Source organism: Microcaecilia unicolor, chromosome 13, assembly GCF_901765095.1.
Source record: "Microcaecilia unicolor chromosome 13, aMicUni1.1, whole genome shotgun sequence".
NCBI classification, from domain to species: Eukaryota; Metazoa; Chordata; class Amphibia; order Gymnophiona; family Siphonopidae; genus Microcaecilia; species Microcaecilia unicolor.
The window spans coordinates 27,691,561-27,713,547 of NC_044043.1; the positions used below are offsets into that span (position 1 = coordinate 27,691,561).

Here is a 21,987-nt window from a genome sequence, read left to right on the forward strand (position 1 = left end):
ACCAAACAGTTGGATGTGGAGTGGGCGCTGGATGTGGTATACTGGATTTCAGCAAAGCCTTTGACAAGGTTCCGCACAGGCAACGATAAATACATTGAGTGCCCTCGGTGTGGGACCTAGAGTAACTGATTGAGTAAAAAATTGGTTGAATGGTAGGAGACAGAGGGTAAATGGAGCTTGCTCTGAAGAAAAGGATGTCGTCAGTGGAGGTACCGCAAGGATCAGTCCTAGGGCCGGCTCTCTTTAACGTCTTTGTGAGCGATATTTGCAGAAGGGGCTGTCTGGTAAGGTTGTCTCTTTGCAGATGATACAAAACTCTGCAACAGGGTGGACACCCTGGAGGGTGTGAATGACACGAGGAAGGACCTAGCGAAGCTAGAGGAATGGACGATATTTTGGCAACTAAGTTTAATCCCAAAAAATGCCAGGGTCATGCAGCGTGGGTCGCAAAACTCCGAGAGAACGGTACAGTATAGGGGATGTAGTGCTTCAGTTGTGCGAAGGAAGAGCGGACTTGGGGGGATTGTGTCTGACAACCTTAAAGCTTTCAAACAGTTGAAAAAGCGATGGCCAAAACCAGAAGGAGCGCTTGGGTGCATAAGAGAGGCAGAAAAGGAGGTGATAGTGCCGTTGTATAAGTCTCTGGTGAGGCTCATTTGGAGTACTGCGTGCAGTTCTGGAGACCGCACCTATGCAAAGATATAAACAGGATGGAGTCTGTCCAGAAAGCGGCTACGAAATTAGTAAGCGGTCTTGAATGCAAAAATTATAGGGACAGGCTTATGAACCTCAACATGTATACACTGGAAGAGAGGAGGGAGAGAGGAGACTGATAGAAACGTTTAAATATCTCAAGGGCATTTATGTACAGGAAGAGAGCCTTTTCAAATGAAGGAGAGCTCTGGAATGAGGGGGTATATGACAAAGTTAAGAGGGAATAGGCTTAGGAGTAACCTAAGGAAGTATTATTCACAGGAAGGGTGGTGGAGGCGTGGAATGGCCTCCCGGTGGAGGTGGTGTAGAGGACTGTTCCAGAGTTTTAAAAGGCATGGATAAGCATGTGGGATTGCTTAGGAACAGTAGAATTAGGGGTTACAGAGGATGGGCAGACTGGATGGGTCACATGGCCTTTATTGGCCGTCATGTTTCTAGATTATAACAGGTAAGATGTATTTCCAGTTTTGGCACAGGGGCTTACGGCCCATTTAGTTATGTTTCAACAAATGAGAGATCTATTGACAGAAAATATTTTTATTATTTTGACTTATAAACTACTTGTCCCTGAAACATGCTCAAATAATCCATTTGTGTATCTAAAAGGTAAACGTCTACAAAGCAGATGAGATGTGATTCCATGGGCCCCAATGAAAGGAGAGTTTAATTATACTTCCATTTAGTTGCAATATATTCCATCATCTTTATAACACCAGGCTTCCCAAGGCATAAACAGTGTATTATCCGCTCCATTCCCAGATGTTCCCTCAGCAGCCACCGCGGTCCCTTCTCCATGAACACCAAAGAGAAAATAATTGTTTAGCACGTTCACTTTATCTTCATCACTCTCCACATAGCTATTCTCATTATCTTTGTCTCGCAATTCCATTCCTATCTTTCTCCTTTCTCCACCTGCGACACAATGTAACCAAAGACCGTAATGGACATTACCTGACTCTCCTCCCCCTCTCCTTATCTAAGTTCCCCCCAACTGTACCTACCATATATGTACCCTCAATCTACCACAATATCGCTTTGAATTAATCCAAAGCATGTATTTCTTTAGACCGGAATCGGCTAATGCTGTTAATGGTAATATGTAAGCCACATTGAGCCTGCAAAAAGGTGGGAAAATGTGGGGTACAAATGCAACAAATAAATAAACAACATTTACTACTACTGCTAAACATTTCTATAGCGCTATTAGATTTTACTCAGCGCTGTACAAAGCATGAAGAGACAGTCCCTGCTCAACAGTGCTTACAATCTAATTGGACAGACGAACAGACAGCTAGGGGTGGGGGAAATTGCAGTGGTGGGGGTGATAAGTGAGGGTACTGAGTAAGAGAGTCATGTTTAGGAGTCGAAAGCAGTAGCTTTAAGCCTAGATTTGAAGACAGCCAGAGACTGAGCCTGACGTACCGGCTCAGGGAGTCTATTCCAGGCATAGGGAGCAGCGAGATAGAAGGAACGGAGCCTGGAGTTAGCAGTGGGGGAGACGGAGGATGACAGGAGATATTTAACCAGCGAACGGAGTTCAGGGGGAGGGAGGAGTGTAGGGAGAGATGAGAGCGGAAAGGTACTGAGGAGCTGCGGAGTGGTTGCACTTGTAGGTCAATAAGCGAAGTTAGAAACTGTATACGGAGCGGATAGGGAGCCAGTGAAGCGACATTTAAGATGAACCTATCAGGAGACAGGATATCCTCATTGAAATTTGTCCATCTGTATTGTATACAGAGTTAGTTTTTAGTATAGAAAAATGAGCACAAAATAGAGAGTTTAAAATGCTGTGGCTACCAGCTGTAATACAAGCTGTTTTAGTGATATTCAATTGCTACCCTACCCTCCTCTCCTCTTTCCTCTACATATTAATTGATTTGCTTGCTTTATTTTTTTGTCTATTAAATTGTAAGCTCTTTGAGCAGGGACTATCTTTCTTCTATGTTTGTGCAGCGCTGCGTACGCTTTGTAGCGCTATAGAAATGCTAAATAGTAGTAGTAGTAACAATGTCCTAAATTGGTTCAAGGGGTTCTTAACCTCACGCTCTTACCAAGTCACATCAAATTCAACCACATCTGCTGCATGGACACCTGAGTGCGGAGTACCGCAAGGATCTCCCCTTTCACCAACAAATTTCAACCTACTGATGACCCCACTAGCAAAGCTTCTATCAAACCACAACCTTAACCCTTACATATATGCCGATGATGTAACGATATATTCCTTTTAAACAAAACATCAACGAAATCTCCAACGAAATCAACCAAGTCTACAGATCATGAACACCTGGGCAGATGCATTCCGACTGAAATTGAACGCAGAAAAACTCAATGCCTCATACTAACCTCCCAATACAACACAACAAAATTTACTGCCATCAACACACCTAAACTAATTTGCCAATTTCTGAAAATTTAAAAATCCTTGGAGTCACAATCGACCCGCCACCTTACACTTGAGACTCACAGCGAACAACACAACAAAAAGATGTTCTTCTCCATGTGGAAGCTGAAAAGAATAAAACCATCTTTCCAAGATCTGTCTTCCGCAACCTGGTACAATCACTTGTATTAAGCCATCTGGATTACTGCAACTCATTATACGCAGGCTGCAAAGAACAAATAATGAGAAAACTTCAGACAGCCCAGAATACAGCAGCCAGACTCATCTGCGGAAAACCAAATACGAAAGCGCAGCACCACTACGTGAGAAACTACACTGGCTCCCACCTCAGGGAACGTGTCACCTTTAAGTATGCACGTTAGTGCACAAAATCATTCACGGCGAGCCCCTGCATACATGTCTGACTTGGTAGACTTGCCACCCAGAAATGCCAAAAAATCATCCAGGACTTTCCTCAACCTCCACTTCCCAAAGTGCAAAGGTATAAAGTATAAAGCACTACACGCATCAACCTTCACCTACAAGAGCACGCAACTCTGGAATGCACTGCCACGCGGCCTGAGAGCGGTCTATGAGTTGACAGACTTCCGCAAACGATTAAAGACCTATCTCTTTGAAAAAACATACCGCAAGGATTAAAACATATAAATCCCATATACATCATAATAATGCCTCAAGACATTATCTCACGTACTCCACTTCCCCGAACTCTCTCCCACTCAACAATCTACCCACAAATAAAAACTGTCTACCCATCACTCTCTTGCTATTATTCGATCACCGTAGTAATTCCCCAACGTCATATCCTATAGTTTCTACGCCCCAAAGGTGACCGATATAACTCTGTCTTCCTTAACTATTCACAATGTAACCATAATCGTAATGTAACAAACTGTATTTCCATTATTTACAATGTATTGTAAGCCACACTGAGCCCGCAAATAGGTGGGAAAATGTGGGATACAAATGCAAATAAATAAATAAAAATAAAATATAGTAACATAGTAGATGACGGCAGAAAAAGACCTGCATGGTCCATCTAGTCTGCCCAACAAGATAAACTCATATGTGCTACTTCTTGTGTATACCTTACCTTGATTTGTATCTGCCATTTTCAGGACACAGACCGTAGAAGTCTTGCCCAGAACTAGCCCCACCATCCGAACACTAGCCTCGCCTCCCAATCTCGGCTAAGCTTCTGAGGACTGGCAGTCAGAGTGGTATTCAGTGGTACTTTTCAGTTAAGTGTGGCTGAATATCCCCTCCCAAGCTGCTCAGCACAATTTTAACTGGGCAGGAGACTGTCCTGTCCAGTTAAATTGTTTTGAATATAGGGCCCTTTCTTTAACCAAGCATACATTCACTATCAGCTACCACATTTGCTTATTTCCGATCTGACAAAGAAGGGCAACCTTCGAAAGCTAATCAAGAAATGTATTAAGTTATGTCCAATAAAAAAGGTATCATCTTATTTTCTTTTCCATGTTTTCTTTTGTAATTGTTTGATTTATATTGATAAACTTCAGGACCTCTAAAATTGGAGTTTGGTTCTGTGGGAACACACACTAGTAGGGGGCACAGGCATACTCAGGTCTAGAGATGGGTAGAGGGAATCAACAGTTTTAGAAACTTTTTTTGTCTATTAGATTTTAAGCTCTGAGCAGGGACTGTCTTTCTTCAGTGTTTGTGCAGCGCTGTGTACGCTTTGTAGCGCTATAGAAATGATTTGGCTGCCCAATAAGTAGAAAAAAAATTGCCCTCCACCTTTTAAGGCACTGTCTATCCAAGTGAAACAGCTTTAGACGTGTTAGAGATGGATCAACAATAACAAAAAACCAATGTGGAGGCAGCAGCTGATGATAGGTTTGTTAGGTTTTGAGTGAAGGGGGATGACGGCTGCGCTGGGAAGGGGAAACCTAGACAGTCCATATCGGCTTCCGTGTGGCCTATGTAAGCTCAGCGCCACGCCTACTTAGTAAACTTCCTTGTTCCGGTCGCCGTGACCCGGAAGTGTTGGGGCTCATTTGTTGGGAGAATGAACGCGCCGCCGGCCTTCGAGTCTTTCCTGCTGTTCGATGGCGAGAAAAAGTGAGAGAAGCTGCCGGGGGCTGGAGCTCATTCAGAGGGGAACTGAGGGCTCAAAGTGGCCTTATATGGCTTCCTCCTCCCAGACATTGCAGGGAGGGAGGGAGGGAAGGGTCATTTCCATTGGGCTCCTAAAATGCTTGATTTTTTTTATCGCTTTTGAAAAACCATTTATCATTACCATTTTTAAAGGAGATAAAGGCTAGTGGAGGAGTGGACTTTGATCCTGGGGAACAGATTAACCATTTATTATTATTTATTGCATTTGTATCCCACATTCCCCCACCTGCTTGCAGGCTCAATGAGGCTTACATAGATTTATTGACATTGTCATATCAGGATATCAGATACAGTTAGTAATGTGTAACATAGTAGATGACGGCAAAAAAAAGACCTGCATGGTCCATCCAGTCTGCCCAAGAAATGTGCCACTTTTTTGTGTATACCTTACCTTGATTTGTAACTATCAAGGAAGGGAAGAAGGAAGAGAGTTGTTAGGGTAGTTATAGAAGGTGGGCTTTCATAATTGAGTGGGTTGGTGAGGTGACTTAGTGAGGTTATAGGTTCTCATTGTAGGCCTTGTTGAAAAACATGTTTTTCAGAGATTTTCGAAAGATAGTTGTTTCTTTGATTGCTTTCAAGTCTGTAGGTAATGCATTCCATAACTGCGTGCTCTTGTACGAGAAGGTAGTGGCGTGCATCAGCTTGTATTTAAGTCCTTTGCAGCTGGGGTAATGCAGGTTCAGAAATTTGCGGGATGATCTTGTGGCGTTTTAAGTAATTCAGAGAAAACTGGTTTAATTCTCTCTCTCTCTCTTTCAGGATTACAATCACAAAAGACACCAAAGTGCCAAATGCCTGCTTGTTTACAATCAATAAGGAAGACCACACTCTGGGAAATATTATCAAATCGTAAGCATAGTTTTGTGTGCATGTTTAGCAAGTGATATTCTTCTTGGACAGGAGACTAAACTCTGTTCCATGAATGTTAGTGCTTAAATAAACCCTTTTACTAACGAAAAACAAAACAGAATTTTAGAATGTGATGTGGTTGACTGCCATACTGGGAAAGACCAAAGGCCATCAAGCCTAGCCTCCTGTTTCCAACAGTGGCCAATCCAGGTCACAAATACCTGGCAAGATCCCCCAAAAGTCAAAGCATTTTATACTGCTTACCCCGGAAATAGTGGATTTTCCCCAAGTCCATTTAATAATGGTCTATGGACTTTTCCTTTAGGAAGCCGTTCAAACCTTTTTTAACTCCGCTAAGCTAACCGCCATTACCACTTCTCTGGCAACAAATTCCAGAGTTTAATTACACGTTGAGTGAAGAAAGTTTCTCCGATTCGTTTTAAATTTACTACATTGTAGCTTCATCGCATGCCCCTAGTCCTAGTATATTTGGAAGCGGGAACAGATGCTTCACATCGACCCATTCAACTCCAATCATTATTTTATAGACCTCTATCTATCTCCCCTCAGCCGCCTTTTCTCCAAGCTGAAGAGCCCTATCCGCTTCAGCCTTTTTCCTCATAGGGAAGTCGTCCCATCCCCTTTATCATTTTCGTCGCCCTTCTTTGCACCTTTCTAATTCCACTATATCTTTTTGAGATGCGGTGACCATAATTGAACACAATATTTGAGGTGCGGTCGCACCATGGAACAATACAAAGGAGTCATTCCGTGTCAAGTGGACCAATTTTAAAGGTCATCCCCACCTCACCATCTCGGATTTTGATGAAATTTGGTACATAGTTTCTTTATGATAAAAAACTAAGCTGTGGAAAACTTTAGTTCAAAAGACTAAACATTGGAGGTTCTAGGGGACCTCAAGTAAAGGGTTGCAAAATGTCGCCTGAGCAAAAATGAACATTTTGGGCCAACTTCCAGAAGCTGTAAAACTGGAAGTTTTAGTAGTACAAGGGGGATATTTGGAGAACCTGCACTACTTTTAGGGCTTAATGAACTGGCAAAACCCCATGTTCCTAGTCCTCTTACGTTTTGAATGGTTTAGGCTCAAACTTTGCCAAAAAAAAACGGCAAAAATCAATTTACAGCGATGTTGAGGCGCTGTAGTTTCTAAACTAGTTGGCCTTTCAGGTTGATTTTTGGTAGGTGTACTAAATGCACGGCTGTAATGAGGCATTCCAATTTGCAGCACTTTCCTTCAAGTGGTTGAAAAATTATAAGCGTTCAAAGTTGGTATAAAAAGCATTTTTGCCCATTTTGGGCTATCTTTGATGCCCTTGATCTCCAGTGGGACAGCTTCAATATTCTTTCTTTTAGCACCATTAGAAAGAGCAGATTTCCTTCTATCAGAATATGTAGTTTTCAATTTGGAGTCTCTCCATATAAGGATTGCAAAAAAAAAAAGTGTTATTTTGGCCAGTATTGTTGAATGATAGATGAAACGATATAGGGCCCATCGATGTTCTAATTGCTGTATAAGTCACTCAGTTGCTTTAAGCATGCGTTGGTCCATGGTGGCTATGCCACTACCAATTCAATAGGAAGTGGCAACCTCATCGCCAAGAGGTCATGCCCGATAGCCAGGGCAAATCCAGCCACTGAAGGTGGGCATCTTACTTGAGGTTCCCAAGCATCATTTGGTTGTCTTGCCTAGTTTCTCAAGCCTAATGGGGGTGTCCTTAATGGTTCCCAAGTAAAACCTCAGTGCTGAAGTGACAAGAAGTTTTCACTGATAATTTCACTGCTGTTTCTGGAAATGTATACTGTCGTCCAAGTGCTGTAGTTGCTGGTACTGGAAGAACTGCTAGAATATGCTGTTCAGAAATCCAACAGAATCTCTTCTGCTAGGCCAATGAAATGATCATGCAGGCCCGCATGGATGCATAAAGTTGACCAAGGCATCCATGTTCTTCAAATGATGTGTCACAGACATTGCCAATCCACCATTTGTTGTCATAAACACAGGCAACATACTGCCAGCTGAAGTTGAGACACATTTATGCCAGGTACACTCACTTGGGTCATCTGACTGACAAAGGTTTGACAACAAATGAGGAGGAATCATTTGACACTCTACCTGACCTGAAATTTGGTCAAGGTCAATGGGATTAAACTGGTGATTTTCAACGAGTTCCAGCAACTGTGGAAGCTTTACTGAATCTTTCCTCTTGTGCAGATCTTGAAGATTCAATTTCATCCTTGGAAACAAAAATGAACTTGATTTTATTTATTTTTTGATCACAAAATTCAAAGAAGCCTTGTGCTGTGAGAATTTGGCTATTTTTAGGTCGTTGCAAACTAGCCGCTTTGTTGTACCACCTATGGTATCACATGGTGACTTGCCATGGCTTGTGCCAAAGAAATTCCACTGTGCACTTATTCCAAATTCTGTTTGATGATAGCACGAGTTGGCAACGTTTTTGAAGTTCTTGTATTGTGCAGCTGAGCCATCACTAAAGTATGTTAACATATTTTATTTCTCCAATTTTGCTTTTCAAGAACGCGATTAATTTTTCCAAGAATGCATGTACAGCAACTGCATCATGCCGCAAGCTGTCACTTATTATGCAAACACTTATGCACTGAATTTCACTTGAAGCATCACGGAAGTACACAACAAATGGATGCAGTGTAGCTTGACTGTTTTCCCAGTGGAAAACCTTGAACAGCATCTTGGACAATAAAGGAGTAGTTTTCAGCAAAGTCCAAGAGAACAACAATTTCACAAGGATTTAGGTTTTCTTTAACAGTTTTTAAGTATTGTGTCTGATGTTTGGAAATCTAATGGTGAATTGACAGGTTTGAAACTTTCAATGCAAGCGCAGATACAAAATCATCAACATACATCTGTTTGGTCTCCAGTGTGGTGCAATCTGTATGACCCACTGCTTAAACTCGATTGTTTCACCTGGGTCAGCATCACTGAACACTTCTGTCAGGTAATTTTAAAGCACATCTTTACCTGGACATATTTCACACCTGTGAAGCATGCATTCTTTGCATTCCAAATTGCACACAGTTTTAGCCATCACAGTGCTTTGTAATCTTCGTTCAGCAGATGGTTTCCAGCAAGCATAAGCTTCACATTTTGATGAATGACACAAACACACACTGAAGCATACCAGATGAGCCAACAGTGACACACCATTTTGGCCTTAGCTCACAAATTTGGAAAAACCCACTTCTGGCCCATTTCGAGTATGATATGCAACATACATTTCTTTTAGATTGCTAAGCAGCAAGCGCTTTTGCATTTGAATTTTTTCAGTGCCAGTTCTGACAGAGACAAATCTTTTTTCCCTGGGCACAGTCTACTGAATTCATCATCTTCAAAAAAGCCAAGAATTTTTTTTTCTGTTTCTTCTGGTAAAACTTTACCTTTCTTCTTGTCTGGTTTTGCCAGAATTTCCACAAACTGATTTCAGATTTCTTGCTTTTTAACCATTCTAGTTGAAACCATGAATTCTGAGGCAGTTCTTTCAATAGACCAGCTGTTTGGTGCTAAAGTTAGTATTTGCAGTTTTTTCTGCATGATTGCTGAAACTTGGACTTTGTTTTCAACTCGTTTAGCAGGTCATCATAATCAGAACATTTGTCACATTTCTGACTGGTAGAAGGTTGAGTTTCAAACTCATTTAGGTCTAAGTCACCAGCAACTGCAAGATGATGACTCAAAGTATTTGCACTCGCCTGATTTTGCGCTTGGTGTAGCCTCGTACATCATGCTTGTTGACTTTTTTGAACTTTAATGGAGAAATACCAAGAGATGTCAAACTTGTGTTCAACTTGCCAGAAATGTCACTGTGTTCATCATCTGCTGTTGTTGATGATGATAAAGAATCAGCAGCTCTGTTACTGACGTCTTTTCGACAAGATGGACATAGTTTCTGACCCGCACAAATATTTTGCTTGTTAAGGCCTTTAGCTGGGCTGCTAGTGTGTCATCCAGCACTCTTAAGCCCCTTTTTGCATTATGACCACCTTTGGAAAATGGGTTACAGCAGGTTCTTTGCAAAAATTCAAGCTTTTCAACAGTAAGGATTCATGATGAAGGCAAATAGTTGATCCAGCATCGAAAAGTTGACCAGAACGCTCTTGTAACAACTTCTGTTGATCAGGCAGAAGCTCTTCAATTAATTTCAAACCTTTATTTTTATTGTATGTCAGTAAATGACACTCTGATGTACTTGAACAGCCAACTGAGCAAAGTGGAAATTCATCTGATCTTTCTGGATCCATTGATGACCATTAGCATCAGTTCAACAAACGCATTTATTCTTGCAATCAGGTTTTCAATGGGTAAAATTTTACTTCAGTCTAAAGTGATTAATATCTTCATTTGTGGCATTTAATTCAATATAAATAAGCCTGTCGGTGCAGGTGCGAGTTTCTTCAACAAGAAGTATGTATACAATGGTTTCCACCCTGTTTTTTAGTTTACTTGAACACAGTTTTATAACCAATGTTGCCAGGTGGAAAATTTTTTTCCCACCCAAACCAGCCTAAATCCAGCCCAAAACCCGCCCAAACTCAAACCCCGCCCCTGACACCCCCACCCCGTGTCATCGCCCCCGCTGTCATCAACCCCGCCCCCGCCGTCATTGGCCCCGCCTAGAACATCATCGGCTCCGCCCAAAACGTCATCGGCCCCGCCCCCCGCGGCCGAAAAAACCGCCAAATAAACCGCCCAAAAAGCAAAAAAGAAGCCCAAAAAACCGCAACCCGCCGCGGACAAAAATTTCCCGCGGCGGGTCGCAGAAAACCGCCCAATTGGGCGGTAAAACCGCCCACCTGGCAACACTGTTTATAACATAATGTTTAAAGAAAACTTCTTTAGCCAGTTAGACTTGGCCAATTATGATTGGTGAACCCTGTTGCAAGGCAGAATTGTTTGTTTCATTGCCCAATTGTATGCTTCTGGTACCTCCTGGCTCTTGAGTGTCTGTTGCTAGGCTTACTTTGATGCCTACAGTTCACTAAGAGGTCGAACTGTAGCGAGGGTGAAGAAACACCAGCAACAGACACTCAGACGCCTTGCAACAGGGTCCACCAATCATAATTGGCCAAGTTGGTCATCCTAACTGACTGCAGTTTTCTTTAAACCTGTTATGAAACCTGGCCTCATCCTTCCACATCCTAAAACAACATTCCTGTTTTTTAGTTTTCTTGAATACAGTTTATACATAATGTGTTCTTATTTTAAAAAATTGGTGCTTTTTGAAAGAAGAATCACTTTTACTACACTTGTATCAAGGGTGTAGTGAAGAAATCACAGGCTGCTGCCCGCAAACATTTGAGGGCATTTTTGCAATCCTTATATGAAGAGACTCCAAAATGAAAACTACATATTCTGATAGAAGGAAATCTGCTCTTTCTAATGGTGCTAAAGAAAGAATATTGAAGCTGTCCCACTGGAGATCAAGGGCATCAAAGATAGCCCAAAATGGGCAAAAATGCTTTTTATACCAACTTTGAACGCTTATAAGTTTTCAACCACTTGAAGGAAAGTGCTGCAAATTGGAATGCCTCATTACAGCCGTGCATTTAGTACACCTACCAAAAATCAACCTGAAAGGCCAACTAGTTTAGAAACTACAGCAGCTCAACATCGCTGTAAATTGATTTTTGGCCGTTTTTTGGCAAAGTCTGAGCATAAACCATTCAAAAAGTAAGAGGACTAGGAACATGGGGTTTTGCCAGTTCATTAAGCCCTACAGTAGTGCAGGTTCTCCAAATATCCCCCTTGTACTACTAAAACTTCCAGTTTTACAGCTTCTGGAAGTTGGCCCAAATGTCATTTTTGCTCAGGCGACATTTTGCAACCCTTTACTTGAGGTCCCCTAGAACCTCCAATTTTAGTCTTTTGAACAAAAATTTTGCACAGCTTAGTTTTTTTATCATAAGAAACTATGTACCAAATTTCATCAAAATCTGAGATGGTGAGGTGGGGGACCCCTGGTCCACTTGACACGGAATGACTCAAAGGCATTATAACATCCTCATTTTTGTTTTCCCATTCCTTTCCTAATAATACCTAACATTCTATTTTCTTTCTTAGCCGCAGCAGCACACTGAGCAGAAGGTTTCCACGTATCATCCACGACGACACCTAGATCCCTTTCTTCGTCCGTGACTCCTAACGTGGAACCTTGCATGACGTAGCTATAATTCGGGTTCCTCTTTCTCCCACATGCATCACTTTGGCACTTGCTCACATTAAACGTCATCTGCCATTTAGACGCCTACTCTCCCAGTCTCGTAAGGTCTTGTAATTTTTTCACAATCCTCCCATGATTAAATGACTTTGAATAACTTTGTGTCATCAGCAAATTTAATTATCTCACTAGTTACTCCCATCTCTAGGTCATTTATAAATATGTTAAAAAGCAGCGGTCCCAGCACAGAGCCCTGGGGAATCCCATTAACTACCCTTCTCCATTGAGAATACTGACCATTTAACCCTACTCTCTGTTTTATTTTTTTTTTTAACTTTTAATTTTTATTGAAACAACAGTCTCAAACATAACAACGAGCCATTGGCTCCAGCACATGGCAATGCAACAATTTAATTTTTATTTTAACATTATGATTATAACCCTTTTATCCCCCCTATTCCCCCCCACCCTCCCCCCCCACTAACCCCTCAACAACTGATTCCCCCGACAGCCCAAACCCCCCTAAACCCCCTCAATATCTGTTAGATGAATCCATTCAGGTGCCTCTGGATTATATCTCCCCTTACGCTTATCAGTCAATTTTTCCAACTATATAATGGTTTTAAATTTCTCAGTCCAGTTACCTACAGTTGGCCTAGCGGACTTTTTCCAATGCATTGCAATAGTGGTTTTTGCGGCAGTTAATCCATTCTCTTGAATCTCTGTTGCCATCTCTTTCCCCTCTGGTTCCCCCACCCAGGAGGCACCATTTAGTATCACATGGAAAAGTACCTTCTGGAACTTTAGACATCCTATCCGTTATATCTTTCCAATACGGTTGAATCAAACTGCACCCCACCAAACATGAAAAAAAAGTTCCCGTCTCCCTTCCATATCTCCAACAGCTATCAGAAGCCTCAGGGAACGTTCTTTTAATTCTGTCCGGTGTATAATACCATCTGCTCAGCACGTTATATGCATTTTCTTTAATAAGCACACACACCGAGGCTTTCTTGACTTCCAAGCATACCCTCCTCTATTCTGCCTCTGAAACATCCTGATTCAAGTCCTTTTCCCATGCCTCCATATAGTTCATTTTCATAAAACTCTGCCCCCTGAGGTGTCCATATATCCGTGAAATTCCTTTCCCCCACTTATCCATATCCCCCCATACTTTTTCCAATCCCTCTTGGTCTTTGAATTCCGCCCTGGCCCATTTCTCTACTAATAAAGTGTTTGACCTGCATGTACGCATATAAATCGGACTCTGCTAACCCATACATTTCCTGTAGTTCTTCAAATGTCCGTATTCGACCCTCATCTAGGCACTCATGAAACCATATGAGCCCTTTTTGAAACCAATTTTGGAATACCTTATTTTCCCCCCCCCCCCCCCCCCCCCCGGAACCCGGGTTCCTGTGTGAGCCATGCATATGTAGATCTATTCCCTGTCCCTCTACCTTCCTTTTCAACCTCCCCCACACCGTGAAGAGATGAGATACAAAAGGATTCAGCGTAAGGCCCTTATATGTCTGCTCCGGGATTGAGGCCTACAGCAGACCATCTAGCTTTCCTTCCCTAACAAAAAATTTGCTCCAGCCTAGTAATTGGAGATAAGTCTACTTTACATCCACTCCCCTATCTGTTTTAATTGGGCTGCCCAATAGTACCACTGCCCATTTGGCTTCCCTCTTCCCCCCGTTCCACCTTCCCCCATAGATTTGTTTCGACAGCCTAGCCGGCCTACCCGCCCACACAAAAGTCCCTATATCTGACTAGTTTTAAATTTCCCTTCTGGGTACTAATATTGGCAGTGTCTGAAATAGAAAAAGCAGTCTGGATAAAATGCTCATTTTTACTACCCCTATTCTCCCCCACCATGACAACCAATTATTCTTCCATTTAATCAAGTCCCGTCTCACATCCCTGAGCAAAGGCGTATAATTTAACAAGAAGAGGTTATGTAGATCTTTTGGTATTATAATTCCCAAATATCTAAAACTATGATCCGTCATTTTAAAAGGGAATGCCTGTTTCAGCTGCTCCAACTCTGCCTCTGTGCTAGTAATTCCCATCATCTCAGATTTATCGTAATTCACTAAAAACCCCGCCACTTTACCGTATAGTTCCAGTTCCCTTATTATAATAGGCAGTGTCAGTAATGGTTAGGATACATAAAAGAGAATGTCGTCTGCAAACAGGGCAATTTTATGCTCATGACCCCCCAATTTAACTCCTCTAATGTCTCTGAGAGTCCGTATTCTCAAAGCCAGGGGTTCAATGGAAATAGCAAATAACAGGGGAGATAATGGGCAACCTTGTCTCGTTCCTCTTGCTATTGGGAAATACTCTGAGTACCCTCCATTCACTTTTATAAGCGCCACTGGAATGTATACATACCTTTACCCATTCTAGAAATGCGCCCCCCCATTCCCATAGCCCTCATCACTTCCCACAGGTATTCCTACTCCACCCTGTCAAATGCTTTCTGTGCATCCACCGCCAGCAGTGTCAGTGAATCTCCCCTCCTCTGTGCCCCCATGTAATATCAAAGTGCAGCGAATAGTGTCTGCCACGTATCTGTGTGCTATGAATCCTGATTGGTCCTCATGAATTATGTGAGGCAGCACTCTCCCCAAACGATCTGCCATAACTTTGGCTACAATTTTACATCGATATTCAGCAGAGATATCGGTCTATATGATCCACACACTGCTGGATCTCTCCCTGGTTTTAAAAGGACCGATATCCCCCCTTCCCTCATACTGGGAGGAACTCCATTACCCCCAAAAATTGCATTGCCCACCCTAACTAATAATGGTGCCAGTTCCTTCCCAAATACCTTGTAATATTGCCCTGTATATCCATCAAGGCCAGGGGCCTTTTCCCGGTTTTAACCCTTAATGACTTGAGAACCTCTTGTGTTGTAATTTCAGCCTCGAGTTCAGCCTTTTGCAGTTCTGTAATTTGTGGTATATCTAGCTCTTGTAAATATTCTCGCATCTTTCCTTGGGACACCACCTCCCCTTTAGAGTATAGTTTCGTGTAAAAATGAACAAATTGTCTGCTTATGTCCTTATCTTGGTGCAGTATTTCATCCCGAGCACCTTTAATTTTTGTAATCGTATTTTTCACCTGTCTTTGTCTCAAGCTTCTCGCTAGCATAGTACCCGCTTTATTGCTAATTTCAAAAACTTTTGTTTCATCAATTTTCTGGTATATTCCATCTTTCTTAATTGTATTTTTTGCAATTCTGCTCTACAATCTACTAATTTTTTAAATGGTCTGCGAGTCTGCAGTAGCATGGTGTTTAACCTCTAATTGTGCCAGTGTCATTCGTATATGCAGCTCATGTGCTTCCCTGTCCCTCTTTTTTTGTGCACCCTTTGTATAAGATGCCTCCCGAACTACTGCCTTGAGGGCATCCCACCTACTCTCTGTTTTCTATCTTTTAACCAGTTTTTAATCCCCAATAGAACACTACTTCCTATCCCAGTGATGGCGAACCTTTCAGAGACCGAGTGCCCAAACAGCACCTAAAATCTAATTATTTATTGCAAAGTGCCATTCCCCCTCCCTCTCCCCCTCGCCCCCTCCCTCTTGTTCCCCCCTCGTCCCCCCTCCACCTCCCCCCGAGTTCCAGGGTCCCCCTCCCTCTGAGTTCCACAGGGTCCCTCTTCCAGGGCCAAGGTCCCCCCTCCCCTCTCCCTCCCAGTTCCAGGGTTGTCGTGGGAGGAACCAGAATGCTGCTCATTCAATGACTCTCTCCTATCAGCATTTCCTACTACTGTGGTAGCCAATCTTTGTGCCCCACAAACGGAACAGTGTTTTATTTAATCCTGCAGTGCTGTCATAGTGAAAACACACCAGCAACCCTACATGGAGGCTGGTCTGACAAGGAAAACCAATGGTGTCAAAGACAAAAGCTTTACCAGAGCAGCCCGCCCTCCCTCCATCCGAGTACCAGGGCCCCCCTCCGAAATTTAAAAGTCATACCTGGTTGGGGTTAAGGCGGCATCGGCGGCAGCAGTAGTAGTTAAAAGCGTGCTGACTCGGTGGAAAACAGGAAATGAGGGCGGGACCACAGAGCTTGAGAGACAGAAGAGAAGGCTGAAGGCGCGCCGATGTCAGCACGCTTTTCACTACTGCTGCTGCCGCCGACGCCGCCTTAACCCCAACCAGGTATAACTTTTATTCGAAGGTGGGGCCTGGTGCTCAGAGGGCGGGGGGGGGGGGGGCTGGAACTGGCTGAGGCGACGGCGCGCATGCCAACAGAGAGGGCTCTGCATGCCCTCTCTGGCACGTGTGCCATAGGTTCGCCATCACTGTCCTATCCCATGACTCTCCATTTCCTTTGGAGTCCTTCATGAGGTACTTTGTCAAACGCCTTCTGAAAATCCAGATACACAATATCAACTGGCCTCCCCTTTATCCAAATGTTTGTTCACACCCCTTCAAAGAAATGTAGTAGATTGGTGAGGCAAGATTTCCCTTCACTAAATCCATGTTGACTTTGTCTCATTATCCATGCTTTTGAATGTGCTGTGTAATTTTTCTTCTTAATAATAGTCTCTACCATTTTGCCCGGCACCGACATCAGCCTCACCAGTCCTATAATTTCCTGATCTCCTCTGACCTTTTTCAAAAATCGGCATTACATTGCCAACCTCCAATCTTCCAGTACCACGCTCGATTTTAAGGATAAATTACATATTTCTAACAGTAGCTCCGCGAGCTTCATTTTCAGTTCTATCAGTACTCTGGGATGAATACCATCCGGTCCAGGAGATTTGCTACTCTTCATTTGTAGAACTGCCCCATTACATCCTCCAGGTTTAGAGAGAATTCATTAAGTTCCTCCGACTCGTCAGCTTCGAATACCATTTTCGGCACCGGTATCCCACCCAAATCTTCCTCGGTGAATTCATTTAATGTCTCTGCTACGGCTTTGTCTTCCCTGGTTGCCCCTTTTACTCCTCGGTCATCTAGCAGTCCAACCGATTCCTTTTGCCAGATTCCTGCTTTTAATATCAAAAAAAAATTTACTATGTGTGTTTGCCTCCAGCGCAATCTTTTTTTCGAAGTCCCTCTTAGCCTTCCTTATCAGCACTTTGCATTTGACTTGTGACATTCCTATGCTGTTTCTTATTATTTTCAGTCGGTTCCTTCTTCCATTTTCTGAAGGATTTTCTTTTAGCCCTATAGCTTCCTTCACCTCACTTTTTAACCACGCCGGCTGTCATTTGGTCTTCCGTCCTCCTTTTTTAATACGCGGAATATATTTGGCCTGGGCTTCAGGGATGGTGTTTTTGAAACAGCATCCACGCCTGATGTAAATTTTTGACCCTCGCAGTCGCTCCTCTAAGTTTTCTTTTCACCGTTCTCTCATTTTATCATAGTCTCCTTTTTTAAAAGTTAAACGCTAATGTATTGATTTCCTAGTATACTTCAAAGCTAATATCAAATCCGATCATATTATGATCACTGTTAGCAAGCGGCCCCAGCACCACTAAGGACTAGGTCTAGAATTTTTCCTTCTCTTGTCGGCTCCTATACCAGCTGCTCCATAAAGCTGTCCTTGATTTCATCAAGGATTTTACCTCCCTAGCGTGTCCTGATGTTACATTTATCCAGTCAATATCGGGGTAATTGAAATCACCCATTATTATTGTGTTGCCCAGTTTGTTTGCATCCCTAATTTCCTTTAACATTTCTGCATCTGTCTGTTCATGCCTGGCCAGGCGGACGGTAGTACACTCCTATCACTATCCGTTTCCCCTTTACACATGGAATTTCAATCCACAGTGATTCCAAGAAGTTTCGTTTCTTGCAGAACTTTCAATCTATTTGATTCAAGGCTCATACATACAATGCTACCCCTCCACCAATTCGATCCACCCTATCACTACGATATAATTTGTACCCAGGTATGACAGTGTCCCACTGGTTATCTTCCTTCCACCAGGTCTCAGAGATGCATATTATATCTAATTTTTCATTTAGTGTAATATATTCTAACTCTTCCCATCTTATTTCCTAGGCTCCTTGGCATTCGCATATAGACATTTCAAACTATGTTGTTCCTATTTACATCATGCTCAGTACTTGACAGTATTAATTTGCAATCTTTGTCTTATTTTATTTTTATTTAAGGACACCTAATCTACTACAGTCCTCTTTTGCAACCTCACTATCAAGATACCCTATCTTCCCTGTTTTGGTGATATCTTTGGAAGATACCTTATCCCGAACCATGCGCTTTCGAACGACTGTAGGCCTCCCCCCCCCCCCCCCCCCCCCCCCCCCCCCCCCACCGTTTCTAGTTTAAAAGCTGCTCTATCTCCTTTTTAATTGCCGACGCCTGCAGCCTGGTCCCACCCTGGTTAAGGTGGAGCCCATCCTTTCGGAATAGGCTCCCCCTTCCTCAGAATGTTGCCCAGTTCCTAACAAATCTAAAACCCTCCTCCCTGCACCATCGTCTCATCCACGCATTGAGCTCTGCCTGTCTCTTGGGCCTGCGTGTGGAACGGGTTGCATTTCAGAAAATGCTACCCTAGAGAATCTGGATTTGAGCTTTCTACCTAAGAGCCTAAATTTGGCTTCCAGAACCTCTTCCACATTTTCCTATGTCATTGGTACCACATGTACCAAGACAGCCGGCTCCTCCCCAGCACTATCTAAAATCCTATCTAGGTGACATGTGAGGTCTGCTACCTTTGCACCAGGCAGGCAAGTCACCAGGCGATCCTCACATCCACCAGCCACCCAGCTATCTATATACCTAATGATCGAATCACCAACTACAACAGCTGCACTTGGAAACATATCCTCGGTGTGAGAGGATAGTACATCCCCTGGCGGGCAGGTCCTGTCTACAGGAGTACTTCCTACTTCACTAGGGTGATGCTTTCCTTCTAGGAGACCTCACTCCTCCAAGGTAGAACAGGGGCTACCAGACTGGAGGTGGGACTTCTGTACAACATCCCTGTAGGTCTCCTCTGTGTACCTCTTTGTCTCCCTCAGCTCCACCAAGTCTGCTACTCTAGCCTCAAGCTCTTTGCATCGGACACACACATATGACATCTCACCAACTGGTAGATAATCATACATGTGACACTCAATGCAAAAGACTGGATAGCACCCCTCTCACTGCTGGACTGCTGACTCCATCCTAGTGTTTTTGAGTTTTTCAATAATTTAAAACTTGCTACAGTATTAAGGATATTAGCCTAATATAAAAGTGTCTTTTAGTTTATATAGTATATTGTTAGATTTATTTAGTGTTTCCTTATTTTAAGCTAAATGGCAGGATTTAATATATAGACAGTACTTGTATTTGTATCCATATCTTTATAACTCTGTATCAAGCTGCTTTTTAAGAGAAATATTCTTTATTAAGAACTCTCAGGGGTGCATTTATCTTCTTGTTAAGATAATAGTATCTAGTAACATTTTTGTATGTGACACCATTGTTTTAGGTTTTTTTTTGTTGTTGTTGTTTTTTTGGATGGTACAATTTTTATTTTTTATTTTTTTTTCATTTTCAGACAATTGTTGAAAGACCCTCAAGTCTTGTTTGCTGGTTACAAGTTCCTCATCCTTTAGAGCACAAAATAATCATTCGGCTTCAGACCACTCCAGACTATAGCCCTCAAGAAGCTTTCACCAATGCAATCACAGACCTCATCAGTGAGCTCTCCCTCTTGGAAGAGAGGTTCAGGGTAAGCAGAACTTAACATCTTGCAATAAAGCTTCTTACAGCACCACACTTTTATCCATTAAAAGTATGCCTTTAGGAACAACAGCAGAGGGAAGAACAAAACATAAAGGAAAAGGTTGAAGATTCACTGTAGGGTTAAAAGGGAACATGGTTTATGGGGATGTGGAGATTTGGTGGTGTCTGGGTCACATGGATAGAATGAAACGGTGGTGTTGGGGAGGAGATGAGATGGTTTGACAAAATAAAGTTTGGAGAAATAGGAAAAGAAAAGAGGCAAAACAAGTATTGTAAAAAGACGTGCAAAAAGTGATACATGAAGGAAGCAGCAGAGCTTAGGAGCAGACAAGCTGCTTTGCACCAGAGACAAACTGTGTTTGTCCTGGATTCACTTAACAACTTTTAAGTGTCCCAAAGGGAAGGGAAATGGGACTTGATATACCGCCTTTCTGCATTCAAAGCAGTTTACATATATTCAGGTACTTATTTTGTACCAGGGGCAATGGAGGGTTAAGTGACTTGCTCAGAGTCACAAGGAGCTGCAGTGGGAATTGAACTCAGTTCCCCAGGCTGAAAGTCATAAGTACATAAGTAATGCCACACTGGGAAAAGACCAAGGGTCCATTGAGCCCAGCATCCTGTCCACAACAGCGGCCAATCCAGGCCAAGGGCACCTGGCAAGCTTCCCAAACGTACAAACATTCTATACATGTTATTCCTGGAATTGTGAATTTTTCCCAAGTCCATTTAGTAGCGGTTTATGGCCTTGTCCTTTAGGAAACCGTCTAACCCCTTTTTAAACTCTGCTAAGCTAACCGCTTTCACCACGTTCTCCACTGCACTAACCACTCCTCCACTTTGTGAGCGTTTACATGAGTTGTATTTTTTTCTCTACAGGTTGCTATTAAAGATAAACAGGAAGGAATTGAATGATGTGTGTACTTCACTCTTGATGGGCTGCAGAACTTAATTTGTCATTTAGTTGCTCTTTCTCAGAATGCAGATGGCCTATCTGCATGGTTTTGTGTGCGGGATTTCTTTATTTTTTTGCCTGGCCATTTCTTTGTGTTCATTTGGATTTTCAGTTCAGTCGGGACTGGTTTGTGCTAAGAACATAGAAACATAAGCCTTACAACTATCAAGGATTTTTGTCATTTCTTTGAACCCAGCTATTGCAGCAACCATCCTCAGCATGGCCAGTAGAATATTATTACTATTGTGTGGTGACTTCCCTCCCTTGTGTCCTGAATTTTGGCCCTGACCGATCCATGAATGAGGAAAGGAGGGTTTGGAAATGCAGTTTTCTACGTGTGAACATTCACTATTGATGTGCTGGTCTGGCTCTTCAGTTTTATATATTTTTTTTCTTTGTTAAGGAAATGTCATGTGTGTATGGTATTGCAAAATAAAAAATGTTACTTTACTCTTGTGCCTCTAAATTTTATTTCTATCCAGCAGTGTATATAAGTGAGAATGTGAAACATCATCTTGGTTAGACTGTGTCTTACTTAGCCAGTCTGGTTTTCAGGATATCCATAATGAATGTGCATGAGATGGATTTGCATATGGGTATTCTGAAAACCAAACTGACTGGATATGTTTTGGGGACTGGGGAGAGAGCCAGTGGGTCTGACTCAGGTTCACAAAAGCAACCCTTCTGCATGTGAGTGGCCCAGGTCAACACTTGTAGGAAAAAAGTTCCATAGCTTCCTTACCAGACCAGATGAGTGTTGTGTCTGCCCACGGAAAAATAAAATAGTTCCTTGTGATTCACACCTTAAGGGCACCATGTAGGCATTGATACCCAGAATTTTTCCGCCTCCATCCATCCGTGTTCAGGGCTGGTCAGGCCACACAGGCTCCTAAACCAGTGCATTTGAGTTCTGTTTCCTTGTTTCATAGTAGGAAAGTGAAGGAAAGGAAACTTTAGGGAATACTCCCAC

The 21,987-nt window shown here is 42.6% G+C and overlaps 1 protein-coding gene across 1 annotated transcript; it reads left to right on the top strand.

Moving 5' to 3' along the window:
* The first annotated feature begins 5,121 nt into the window (after positions 1-5,121).
* LOC115482644 (DNA-directed RNA polymerase II subunit RPB11-a-like) lies at positions 5,122-21,467 on the top strand. Its single transcript, XM_030222598.1, is given in 5 exon segments — positions 5,122-5,206; positions 6,026-6,115; positions 19,875-19,915; positions 19,918-20,048; positions 20,942-21,467. Coding segments are annotated over 5 exon segments (351 nt in total). The 5' UTR covers positions 5,122-5,153; the 3' UTR covers positions 20,978-21,467.
* The last annotated feature ends 520 nt before the right edge of the window (positions 21,468-21,987 follow it).